This window comes from Bufo gargarizans, chromosome 5, assembly GCF_014858855.1.
Source record: "Bufo gargarizans isolate SCDJY-AF-19 chromosome 5, ASM1485885v1, whole genome shotgun sequence".
NCBI classification, from domain to species: domain Eukaryota; kingdom Metazoa; phylum Chordata; class Amphibia; order Anura; family Bufonidae; genus Bufo; species Bufo gargarizans.
The window spans coordinates 122,029,911-122,043,115 of NC_058084.1; the positions used below are offsets into that span (position 1 = coordinate 122,029,911).

General features: G+C 41.6%; 1 protein-coding gene across 2 annotated transcripts in view; it reads left to right on the forward strand.

The window, feature by feature from the left end:
• NOL4 (nucleolar protein 4) overlaps positions 1–13,205 on the forward strand; it is a 281,515-nt gene that overhangs the window by 219,515 nt on the left and 48,795 nt on the right. The window contains exons 7-8 of one of the 2 annotated variants that reach the window (XM_044293894.1): positions 5,960–6,139; positions 8,180–8,371. In XM_044293894.1, coding sequence (XP_044149829.1) covers positions 5,960–6,139; positions 8,180–8,371 — 372 coding nt within the window. The remainder of the gene's footprint in view (positions 1–5,959; positions 6,140–8,179; positions 8,372–13,205) is intronic. The other variant, XM_044293895.1, reaches the window with a different exon arrangement.

Consider the following 13,205-nt stretch of genomic DNA (forward strand, 5'->3'; position numbering starts at 1 on the left):
ACACGTCACGCATTGCACCCGCGTGGAAAACTCGCTCGTGTGAAAGGGGCCTAAGGGTTACATAGCATCATAAATCAATATAATGGTATGTGACCCCCCGTCAGTGCTGGGAGGTCAGGCCGGGTGCTGTGTTGCGGACTCTCTGCGGGAGTAAAGCACGTCTGCAAGGGGTCAAAGTCACCATGTAGCCCCAGGCTCATCTAACCTGTGGTTATGTAATAAATGGTCATTTGGGACAACCACTTTACACCCCTCTTTTGTTTTTGCCCTTAGTCCACCCTTTTTGTATGCACAGTACGGCTGATTTGCAGGAGAGGTCCAACGGCGCTCCTCATTAAAATATGGCTGTTACCTGCCAGGCTTCAGGTGGAGTCTCGACAGAACAGCAGGGTTAGGGCTTGCAGCATCGCAGACATGGTGAGCGGGTGAGATCGCAATTAGGGAACAAAATTTTATGCAAATTGACTTCGGATGTTTCATCCGAAGTCGATTCGCTCATCCCTAGTCGCAATAGCGACTGTACAAGCGTCATGGACCCCTGTACAGACAGTTTTTCTCCCTAAAAAATGTCTAATGCGTATGAATACGCACGATAATTTAACTGCCATTCATGGAACAGGGGAGCACGCGCCACTGCCGACTGCTCATGAACTGCCAGGGACAGCATGGCGGGAACGGAGCCTCTGCTCAGTAAAGACCATGTGTCCAGGTGATGTCACACCAGAAGTGCCAGCGTGCCCTGCAGGCTTCTATCTGCTGCTGGGAGCTCAATGTGGAGGTTTATGAATGGAAAAACGAATAGCCAAGAGGCTAAAGAAAACCCCGTTTCTGACCCTTATGTTACAACAAAAATTTGTCGACTAAAAAATTTCATTTGGGTCCTAAATTTTTCAGATTAGGAGCCAATGGCTCCTTGATGTTTTTTTTGGGTCTGGAGCCCTGGTACCATTGGGCAGCTGCAGAGTTTACTCATATAGTACATGTTATGATAGACAAGAGGTTGCACTGATATGTGTTTTTTTTTTATATGTTTGAGTGGATTTATTTCTTTTGATTGCTATAATATTCGAGGACACAGTATGTCTCCTTACACCGGTATTTTGAAAGATATCACAACTGCTAGTGTGCCCCTAAGACCTAAAAGTTAACAAAAAGACCTGTTTTCCATCTGATTACATCATCAGTTGCTTAAGATGGTTTAATCAAAGTGAGATTGAAGAAGTCTCTTCCGTCTCACACTATAAATCAGATCTGGAATCTATTAGTTTAAAACAATAAAGTAAATGATGACTATAATGAAAAGGTAAGACTAAAATGACCTGCTGAATAGAAAGCAAGCGGAACAGATACTTCCATCTCCTCAATAAAATTTCACAGCATGCTAATCTGTCTCCTCAGACAGCTCATATAAATATATCTCATTAGCTCATTTAAGATGTCCATAAATTCAAGTACCCATTCACAGAGTCAAGATTGCACAAATATCATTAGAAGCCCCACAGCTTGAGCCTGCCCCCCTGGCTGTATAAAATGGATCCGACCTGATTTATTGTGCTAAAAGCTGCGAGAAGAGAAAATAGGCTCCGTATTTTTTGTGTGGGAACAGTTTGCACACAGAAAGATGATATGTTTTAATTTTATGGATTGTGCTGATTTTACCAGCAGAAGGGTATTATCCCTAATTTTATGGCAATTCCTTTCAATATCCCAGTTTTACAATTATCATCTCACAGTGAATGATACCCATTATAAGAAGGATCACTGCACAGGACGGGCTGCATGGTAAAATACAGCGTAGAACATCCTGTCTATTATACAGCGGCTATAGGTATCTAGACGTGCTGAATGACACCAGTTCCGAATTATTACAGGGGGTCCTCGGAGCAGGAGCCTTATGCTCTGGCCATAGTGGAGCGTGGTTACAAAAAAGCATTGCATATAGAGTTCCTGTCCAGTTCTGTATTACACAGACAACTCATTGACTTGACCGGGCTTTGTGTAATGCTTCATTTTTCCTGTGGTGGCGCTGCAGGAAAATTGAACTTCGCACAGGGAGTTGGATATCAAACAACCGTGCCACTAAGACTAGAATGCTGATCCATGTTCATCAATTGGGAAGGAAAGCAAACTGTAATATATAGTTCTGTGTCCCTATCAGTTCTATCAATATGCCCTAAATGTCCCGATGGGGAAAACCCATTTAAAGAATTAAGAATGGTTTTGTCACATTCTACATTTATCACCTATCCTTTGCTGGGACCTCCACTGATGAGTAGAATGGGAGTCCCAAACCCCTAATTTTTCCTTAACTCATTCCCGACCACCCAACGTAAATTAACATCGGTGGTTGGCATTTAAAAATGGCAGGCACCCGGGACTAATTTATGCAATCAACGATAATGGCAATCACATACATTTAACCCCTCAGATGCTGTGGTCAAATGTGACCAGGGCATCTGAGAAGTTAAAGACTGTGAGCGTGCACTCCCAACAATGCACTGGCTCCCCCCCCCCCCCCCGACGAGGATCGGGGAGCCGGATGTAGTGTGCGACAGCCCCTGTACTCAGGAGTGATACAGGGCTGCTGCACACTAGTTCCTATGGCGAGCCTGCCTGTGGCAACGCTCCATTGAAACTTAGTGTAATTCTAATAGACTCAAATACTAATGCTTTGGAGTCTATGAGAAAAGCAATGTAATCATTGCTTGCTATAGTTCCCTAGGGGAACTATTAAAAAGTGTAAAAAATTAAATTTCCCCAAAATTACAATAAAAAATACATAAATAAGTAAAAAAAAATAATATGCACATCATGGGCGTGCAAAAAGCAATTTTTTTGCTCACTTCACTTCCCACAAAAAAAATGTAACAGTATCAAAACGTTAGAAAAACTGTACATATGTGGTATCATTGTAATTTTAAAGACCCCGAGAATAAGAAGAAAAGTAACAGATCAGTGTTACTGCATAGGAAACTGTATTAAAAAAAACATAAAACTGTGGCGGAATGGTGTTATTTTTTATAATTTCACCCCATTTGGAATTGTCCCCCGCTTCTCACCACATTGTATGCAACCGTAAATGGTGCCATTAGAAAGTACCCGTAGAAAACAAGCCCAAGTACGGCTATGTGAATGAAAAAAATAAAAAAAAAGTGATGGCTTTGGGAGGGCTGTGAGTAAAAAATGAAAACCCCCAAAAATGGAAAACCACCTGGTCTTGAAAGGGTTAATGCATGACTGCAGAGAGAAACAGTTTGAAAGTAGTGATGGTCAGACATTTCCCCTTTTGCTCCGTTCAGTGTCGGTGGGAACAGATGTGTACAGCGTACAGCCAACAATAGGCTGGAAAGTGCCCTATGCATTGCAGTATAGTACTATTGATGCCACTCCTATTCATGGTGCCACATAATGCCCAAAGAGTCACAGAACCACAGAAGGCAGCTCACCGCTTAGCAGGAGCATAAGATATCTGGAGCACAGCCATATCCAAATTCACAGTGCCCAAATATAATTGGTAAAAATAAATGAAGAGGAACTAGGATACCTCCTGTGCATCTACCTTTCCACAGGTTCAGATACCATGTGTGGAATCCGAGGTTGAAACGTCTCATGCTCAGCCCATTAGGACCAACAGTTCCCCTTTTTGTAGTGACATCATTCAACCTGTACAGCTGAATACATTGCACACCCCTGGGGCCAACCTTGCTTTACAAAAAAGTGTTTAGAGGTGAATTGAATCTGTAGAGATCCAATGGGGAAGTGTCTGCCCGTCATTGTTGTCACCATGGCAGGGATCATAACCGTATTACTGAAATCATTTACAAATGGCTGGTTAATTCCTCCAAACACCGATGATTTCCAACAGACACCTAGAAGTGATCCCATATTACCATATCATAGGAAGATATCAACATTTACTATGGCTCTTCTTCAAGCACATTAAATACTACTTTACTCAATTTAGATTTTAGTTTTGTCCAATATTACATCATTGTTATAAAAAAACTTCAATAAAATGAAATTTCTCCTAAAGACCATCTTTTTGTTAAAACCATCTGTTTATCCAGACCAGATTTCCTGTGACTGATTTTCAGTTCCACCTTATATTGTGCATGGTCATCATCTTAGACAAGACCACCTCCTAGAAGACCACTTTACAATTCCGTTTTGGTATAGTAGTTTCTAAGGCCTCTTTCACACGAGCGTGACGGATTGGCTCCGGATGCGTTTAGTGAAACTCGCACCATTTTGCAAGAAAGTTCAGTCGGTTTTGTCTGCGATTGTGTTGGTATTCAGTTTTTTCCGCATGGGTACAATGCGTTTTCATGCGTTTTTCACACACATGATAAAAAACTGAAGGTTTACAAACAACATCTCCTAAGAAACAATCAGTGAAAAACGCATTGCACCCGCACTTGCTTGGGGATGTAATGCGTTTTTCACGCAGCCCCATTCACTTCCATGAGGCCCAGGTCTGCGTGAAAAACGCAGAATATAGAACATGCTGCGATTTTCACGCAACGCAGAACTGATGCGTGAAAAACAACACTCATGTACACAGACCCATGGAAATGAATGGGTCAGGATTCAGTGCGGGTGCTATGTGTTCACGTCACGCATTGCACCCGCGCGGAAAACTCGCTCGTGTGAAATGGGACTAAGAGGTTTCACTGTATATGGGGCACTTAGGTGGACTTGAAGAATGGAAGACAAGAGCTACTAGTTTAATAACCCACAGAGAGAAATGAAAGGAGTTGTCTCACTTTGATCATATAGCAATATGCCACCATTGTCAAATAGGTGCAGATGCAGTAGAAGGGAGTGAGCAAAGTTCGGGAGAGTGCTATGCATATTTGCGGCTACCCTTCATTCCAGTGGCAGAACTAGAAATGACGGGCCCCTTCTGAGTTCAGGCCCCAAAGCAGCCACTTCCCCTGCTTCCCCTATAGCTATGCCCCTGCTTCATTCATTACTATAAGAGTACCGAAAATAGCCGATTGCTATGCTTGGCTGTTTTCTGAAGCCCATAGAAATTCATGGAGCGTTTACAGCGCAAGCGCATCCATCTCTCCATTGACTTGGCTATTCTCAGCATGAATGAAGCTTTTTGCACTCTCGTTCTGTTTGGGAGCTTCGTTCTAGAGATCTTAGTGATATGCCAGCAATGAGCAGCACATTAGTAAGCATTATTAAACAGTCGGAACTGGTGTCTAAGAATTACTAAGAATAATTCATGTCTACATCCAGGTCCCCTGCTTTGGGAACATGGCCACTGATGGAGGACCCCGTCCATCAGCAGCCTCTATTCACTTATACTGGTTCCCCTTTCCGTCCCCAGTATAAGTGAATGGAGGCCGCTGATGGACGAGTTCCTCCATCGGTGGCCATGTTTCCAGGGCAGGAGACCTGCATGTAAGCATGAATTATTCTTAGTAAACCATCAGGCGTCAGTGCCAATAGTTTAATCATCATTATTGGGGTGGGTTCACATCACGGTTTATGCCTCCGTTTGACATATATGTTAGAAAAAAAAAGGATACAAAAATGCAGCACACCGTGTTCTTGGAACTCTGCAGAGTCAGCTTAAATATACAATGGTAAAAAAAATATATATTTTTTACAATGGAACAGATGCCACTGTGAGGCATCCATTTAACGTATATGTTTTCTGTATATGTTAAACGGATGAATAGAAAAACGTGATGTGAACCCAGACTTACAAGCTGAATGCATGTGCTGTTCCCAGGACATGTCCAGCTGGTAAAATAAACTGGCCAAGTCCGTTGTATGTATGTATGATGTTTGAATGTATGTTTGTAAGTATGTATGAAAATTGCACAGACTTAGGAATCATCTGTGGTTATCTGTGATGTCTACTATGACAATGTCTGTCTTTGTCTAAATCAGGTTTATTGGTTAGGAATCATTCATGTCCTGATGCATCTCCCCCTTTTCTCAGTCTCCAGCACATAGCTACTCCAGCTATGATTCTGGAAAAAACGAAAGTGTAGGCGGTTGTGGTGAAGACTTATCTTTAAATCGGGGCGATGAAGATGAAGATGACCACGATGACCATGAAGATGTTGAGAAGGCAACAGAAGCAGACGGAGTGGAGGCAGAGCGCCTGAAAGCTTTTAATGTAAGTGATCATTGTGACAAGCAAGCCTGCAGAACAAATGCCTGTACCCTGCTAGGTCCCTCCTTTGCTTATGCTTATGGGGTACAATTTATTTTATTTCGTTTAATTATTTTTTTTGGACACAGGAATTTCTTTGGACGTTTATTGCCAGTAGCTATATTCTGCTTCATGCTGCATAATTCTTTCTGATCCATCATATATCTTATATTATGCCTCTTTTATAGTCTTGTAGACTGACAAAAATTACATGAATGTGATAAAAAAAAAGGGAAAATAGCTAAAACATATATTTTGCATCAACCTTTCTGTTATCATTTTTAGGATGCATTTACAAATGACGGCTTTTAGAACGTGCACTCCTTTCAGTTTGCCTAGACATTGTGTTCTGCAAATCAGGAAGATATCAACTTTATTTTATGTATTTTTAACAGTCTTTATTCAATTAATTTTCAAACTGCGCCAAGTGAATTTTAGAACTTAGGCTACTTTCACACTAGCGTTCGGGTGTCCGCTTGTGAGCTCCATTTAAAGGCGCTCACAAGCGGCCCCGAACGCATCTGTCCAGCCCTAATGCATTCTGAGTGGACGCGGATCCGCTCAGAATTCATCAGTCTGGCAGCGTTCAGCCTCCGCTCCGCTCAGCAAGCAGCGTTCGGGTGTCCGCCTGGCCGTGCGGAGGCGTGCGGATCCGTCCAGACTTACAATGTAAGTCAATGGGGACGGATCCGTTTGAAGATGACACAATATGGCTCAATCTTCAAACGGATCCGTCCCCCATTGACTTTCAATGTAAAGTCTGGACGGATCCGTTCAGGCTACTTTCACACTTAGAAATTTTTTTACAATATAATGCAGACGGATCCGTTCTGAACAGAGCCACCGCCTGCATTATATGAGCGGATCCGTCTCAGACGGATCCGCTCTGAACGCAAGTGTGAAAGTAGAAGGATCTTTATTTAGTTTGTGCTAAAAAAAAAAGTGGTGTTAAAAAGTCACAAACATGTGTTTTTTACATGTGACTGTTTAAAAAGTAGTCACAAGCGGCTTTTTTAACGCCTCTTTTTTTAACGCCGCCATCGACACATTTCCAAAAGGGGGTTTGACAAAGGCAGGAAGGGGGCTGTGTCCAGATGCAGAAACAAATGTATCTTCATTTACACCAGTTTTCTAGTACAAAGCTCAGAGCTGCCGTAGATCTCTGTTTAAGCGCATGGACTGCCGGAGGATACGCCTAATTTATGATGAAGCCCGCACCTCATCGTAAATTAGGCACATCTTCCAGAAGTGCAGAAAGTGCCGGTCTTGATAAATCTCCCCGTTAGAGTCCTGGATACTAGATTTTTACCTGCCAATTGCAGTTTTGGCTACATAATTGATTAGATTACAGTTCCTGGCTGTTTAAGGGGCCTTGTGCAATTTACTGCCTTTCAATCATTAAATATAGTGATTTCCAAACCTTACAGATTTTTCTCTATATGGTTGCCAAGACAACAAAACTTTTTTTTAAAAACATAATTTTTACAAGTTGTGTATGAGCTTGACTTCATTAAGACTCTAGATGACTTCTTCAGTGAGCTGTATGCGTTTTCCTAAGGCCACTACTTTATGTTTATTCTTTCGTTTATTCAGTTTCCTTTCTTGTTATTTGCTTTGGGGAATTCCTCGTGGTAATAATTAGACTAGAGCTTTGCAATGTGCTGCTTGTTATATATGTGTTGTGTATCTTTGTGTTCATGCTTTCCTTTGAATTATAAAGTGACAGAGTGCGATAACAGAAAGCAAAGTTTACTACGTTTTTTATATTTTATGGAATTTTTATGTGTTTTTTTTTTCAATGTTAATCATTTTGCCTCCACCTGCTGCCTTGAGATATCTCCGTAAGGAAGTGTATTTGGACTAGAATGATGCATCTTTTTTTTTTTCACCAATCCATCTTCTTTCATGACAAAGTATCTATTCCAAGCAAGAACCTATGGTAGTAAGATGAGAGACAAGAGCAGTCCTCCAATCCCTTCTCCTCTGTCTCCCTCTTACCAACAGATGTTTGTCAGGCTGTTTGTAGATGAAAACTTGGACCGAATGGTCCCTATCTCTAAGCAGCCCAAAGAAAAGATCCAGGCAATCATTGACTCATGCAGGCGACAATTCCCTGAGTATCAAGAGCGTGCCAGAAAACGCATACGCACTTACCTCAAGTCCTGCAGGCGGATGAAAAGAAGTGGTTTTGAGATGGTGAGTTTTGACGTAAAATCAAGCCCATCAAAACCCCATATGTAATTTCATGACACTATTTTGTTTTCATCTTAGTGTCTTTATTTTACCCCCTGGTTCTATTAGTTAAAACATTTTTTGTAATCCTCTCATCATTCCTGAATTTTTCCTCATTTGTTCCTTAAGTAAAATAAGCCAGTGTCTTATCATTTACCGTGGCCCTTAAGACGGAGTTGGCAAAATGAACACAACAGAGAAGTTTTATCAAGACTGGTGTGAAGGAAAACTAGAGTGCATTTACCTTGCCGTTTTCTTTTTTATTCTTCTGAAGAACTGAATTTTTTTTTCAAAAACAGATCAGTTATTTTTAACTAATCTGTCTTTTTTTAGCATCAGTTATGATCAGTTTGCATAGGTTTCTGTCAGTTTGTTAGAGATCCGTTATTTTAGACAGAAGAAAAACTCCCGCAAGGAGGACTTTTCCCCCCATCTATAAAAGACTATCTCTAACGGAACTGAAAGAAACAGACGCAAACTGATTGTACCGAATGCTCAAAATAAGGGTTCATTCAAACGAACATAAGGGCTCTGTGTCCGTGCTGTGGACTGCAATGCACAGTCACCAGCCAACGTGCACTCCATGGTGCGGAGGCGGGCACATTGATTTGAATGGGTCCACGATCCGCAAGATGCAGCAACACATATGACATGTCCTGTCCTTTGCTGTACAGAGGAACGGACCTGACTTCATAGTGCTTCTATGGGCTTACGATCCGTGCCTCCATTCCGCAAAAGATAGGACATGTCCTATCTTTGTCCGTATCTTGCAGATCGCGGACCCGCTCAAGTCAATAGGTGCCCGTTTATTGTGGACCCACCGTTTGCGGTTATACAATTCGGGCACGAAGCCCTTACGATGCGTAATCTGTAGTTTTTTGTTTTTTTTTTTCTAATTTTTCTGTTCTTCAGACTGATCAGAAGAATTGAACACAAAACATTGCTGTGAATGGGCCCTAAGTTTCCCATTGCAACCAATCAGATTACACCAATTTTTTTTTCAAAAGGAGCGCTGAAAGAAAATTGGAATCTGAATGATCGCAATAGTCAGCTAAACCAGTTTTCCTTTACACCAGCTTCGATAAATCTCCCTAATATATGAGTACATAGAAAATGATGGGCTTAGTGAAGTGATCTGGGACAGGACAGTGCCAGGGTGTATGAGCGGGCGCCGAGCACCAGTTCGTTATTCAGCCTGAACAATGATTTGCACTGGTTCATTTCCTGGGTTCTGATTTGATTCTGTCAATTTTATTTTCCTCTTTTATTCTTTGACAAATGACTAGTTTAACATATTCATCCCCGGTATCAAGATCATATACGTGTGTTATTAGTTGGATATGTACGGCCGGTCATGCGTAAATTATCAGGTCTAATAAAACAGTGAGTAAACAGGTTAAATAGTAGATAAAGGGAACGTCAAGCAGAAAATGAATTGTTAGCAGTAAAAGGTTAATAACGTCCATGAGTCGTGTAAGGGAGGAAAATGACATGTGCGCTACAGTATGCGCGTGGGTCAAGCACGCAATTCAGCCGGTGATACATTCATTTTACTGTGTGTGCTACTGTTAATTTGATGATTACATCCAAATCAAACGCCACACATTGGCAAATTGTATGACATTTGCTTTGAGTTTCTGAGCTAAGTTGCCTTTTTTCGTTTATTTTTGAATATGAGAAGAAATGATTTTTTGGGAATTTAATTGATTCTAATGAAATAGACTCAATAGGATGCTTCGGTATATAGAGCTGTAATAAGGTGCTGTCTTACCATAGAAGCAATGCATTCTTAATATGGTGTCTAATTAATCATGGGAGACTTATGGAGGTGCAGTAGGAACCCTTAAAAGCACATGAGCTTTGTTATGTTACTCCATACATACTACTTGGAGGTATGATACTGTCCCCGAGGCCTAATAAAATAGTTTCGGACCTTCCCATTTTATCTTGATCATGTCTGATGGACTGGCTGATGAATAGCCCGTTTCAGCACGCGCAGTATTTTCAACCATGATTGCTGTGTTTCATGGAAACAATAAATGTAATAGTTACAGATTGGGCCATTATGTCGGATATGGTCTAGCCTGGGTCAGGGACATGATGCTTCAGACCCAAGAGTGATAGGGGAAGCAGTTAGATTTGTGGTCCAAGCCTAGGCCTGTTGAATTGCACGGACTGCAGTTTCTATGTTCATTATTATGAAGTACAATAATATAACTCTATGTAGGAATGTCCCGATACCATTTTTTTAAGAGCGACGAGTACCGATACTTTTATTTCAGTACTCACTGATACCAATTACCGATACCAATTATGGTGTGGTAATGTTTTTACAGCAAATTTAAATTTAATTTAGTCATTGGCTGTCCGGGCATGCTGGGAGGTATAGTTTTACAACAGTTGGAGGCACACTGGTTGGGAATCACTATTATATGCCAATTCCTCCCCCCCCACCACCTTTTTTTATATTCACTGTTTGAACATGAAATGGAGAGAAATTAACTGAATTTCTCCTCTATTTCATGCACCATACCCACCTGGCCTGCTGTAATCCGTCTCATGCAGATACACCAGAGTACTTGGAGGAGGAAGTGGCTTTAACTTCCTCACAGTGCTAGGCCGATCAGCTGGGACATTCTACTGTCCCCGCGCTGATCAGCTGGGAGCGCCACCGCCGCATGGAAGCCGACACGGGTCCCGCCGCAGCCCCCACCACTGATCATCTGGGACACGGGACCCGCCGCTGCACGGCCATCAGGTATCGGCGACATTTGCACGAGTACAAGTACTCGTGCAAATGTCCGGTATCGGTCCCGATACTGGTATCGGTATCGGGACATCCCTAACTTTATGGATTTAGTTTATCCATGTTAGGCTACATTCACACTCCCGTATCCATTTTGTGGTCTACAAATTGCGGATTCACAAAATATAGATACTGTCCATGTGTCCTCTGTATTTTTTTTGCCATTGACATCAATGGGTCTGTGGTCTGTATTTTGCGGAACAGAATGGGACTTGTTTTTTAATTTGCGGACAGCACATACATTACATTTACAATTTTAATTTTTGGAACGAACATACAGATTTGGACAGCATACGGTCGTACGCATGAGGTTTAACCCTAAGTTCACACCTGAGCGTTTTACAGCGCGTTCAAACACGCTGTAAAACGCTCAACACGTGAAAACCAATGCTTTCCTATGGCCCTGGTTCACACTTGAGCGTTTTACAGCGCGTTTGAACGCGCTGTAAAACGCCCGACGCATAAACAAGTTCTTGAGCTTTTTTTTGGGCGTTTGTCGCGCGTTTTGGCCCATAGACTCATTGGACAACACTGCAGTCAATCACACAAACGCACGTCAAACGCGCGTTTACTATTGCAAAAAACGCACATAAAAACTCGCGACAAATACGCGCGTAAAACGCGCGTCTTAGAAACGCTCAGGTGTGAACCCAGGGTAATAGTAAGGAATCTGACAGATTAGGGTTAAAAAGCCCTAATGTCATCTTTAATTTAGCTTTTTCTTTAAAGGGATTGTTCAGGACTTACTTACTGATGGCCTAGCCTTTTATCATGTGTCATGACAAATGCTGTATATTTTCCACAGTGTCATTGTGGGTGGAGAATCAGAGTAGCAGCAAAGATCTGCAGTTTCCACAATCAGCTCTGCACATAACTTGACATGTGGGGTGGATTTAACAGGGGTTTTCCAGAACTAGAGTATCGATCAGAGAATAGATCATCAATCAATATTCTACTCCCACAAAGTCCTCTTAAATCCACAGCATGTCACTTTATGCTGCAGTATTCAGCCACGGATTTGCAATGTATAGCGTGAAATCCGAGGCATATCCACTGTGTTTATGCAATGAAATCTGTGGATCTCATCCAGATATGGCCATACCCTTTTTATTTATTTGTCACCAGATTTGTACCTATGAAATTGGCTTGACTTTCTGAGAAGTCACGGCCAGGCATGATCACGTTCACACTGCCTGGCCCAGTCAATCAAAGTGCAGCGGGCGCCGCATCTGCAGAAAGAGCAGAGCCTTTAGGTGTAATGGCAACGCCCCCATTGCTCATAGAGGCTCATTTGCATATAGTAAAACTTAAAGGGGTTGTCTCAGTTTAGTAAGTGGCATTTATCATGTAGAGAAAGTTAATACAAGGCACTTACTTATGTATTATGATTTTCCATATTGCTTCCTTTGCTGGCTGGATTCATTTTTCCATCACATTATACACTGCTCGTTTCCATGGTTACAACCACCCTGCAGTCCATCAGCTATGTCCGTGCTTGCACACTGTAGGAGAAAACGTCAGCCTCTCTGGTGACCGGGACCATGGGAGTGCACATAAGCTAGTGATTTTTCCTATACTGTGCAAGCACGACCACCACTGATGGATTGCAGGGTGGTCTGTAACCATGGAAACGAGCAGTGAATAATGTGATGGAAAAATAAAATAAATCCAGCCAGCAAATGAAGCAATATGGATAATAACAATACATTAGTAAGTGCTCCAATTAGTATGTTGCTCCAAAATCTTGGCACAAATGAACATGGTATATAGAAAAGTGTAGAAAGACTGAGCACTCGCCAGCTAGACCAATTGGAGAACAAACGAATATGTAGCAAAATATTTTATTTAATATTTAAATAAAGCCCTGAATCTAAAAATGTAGCGGAATCAATAATATAATATACAATAAAAAATTTGATGTTCACATATAATGAATACACCTGTAGTAAAAAATGCGGTTATATATATATAGCTTAAACAATAATAAAAAAC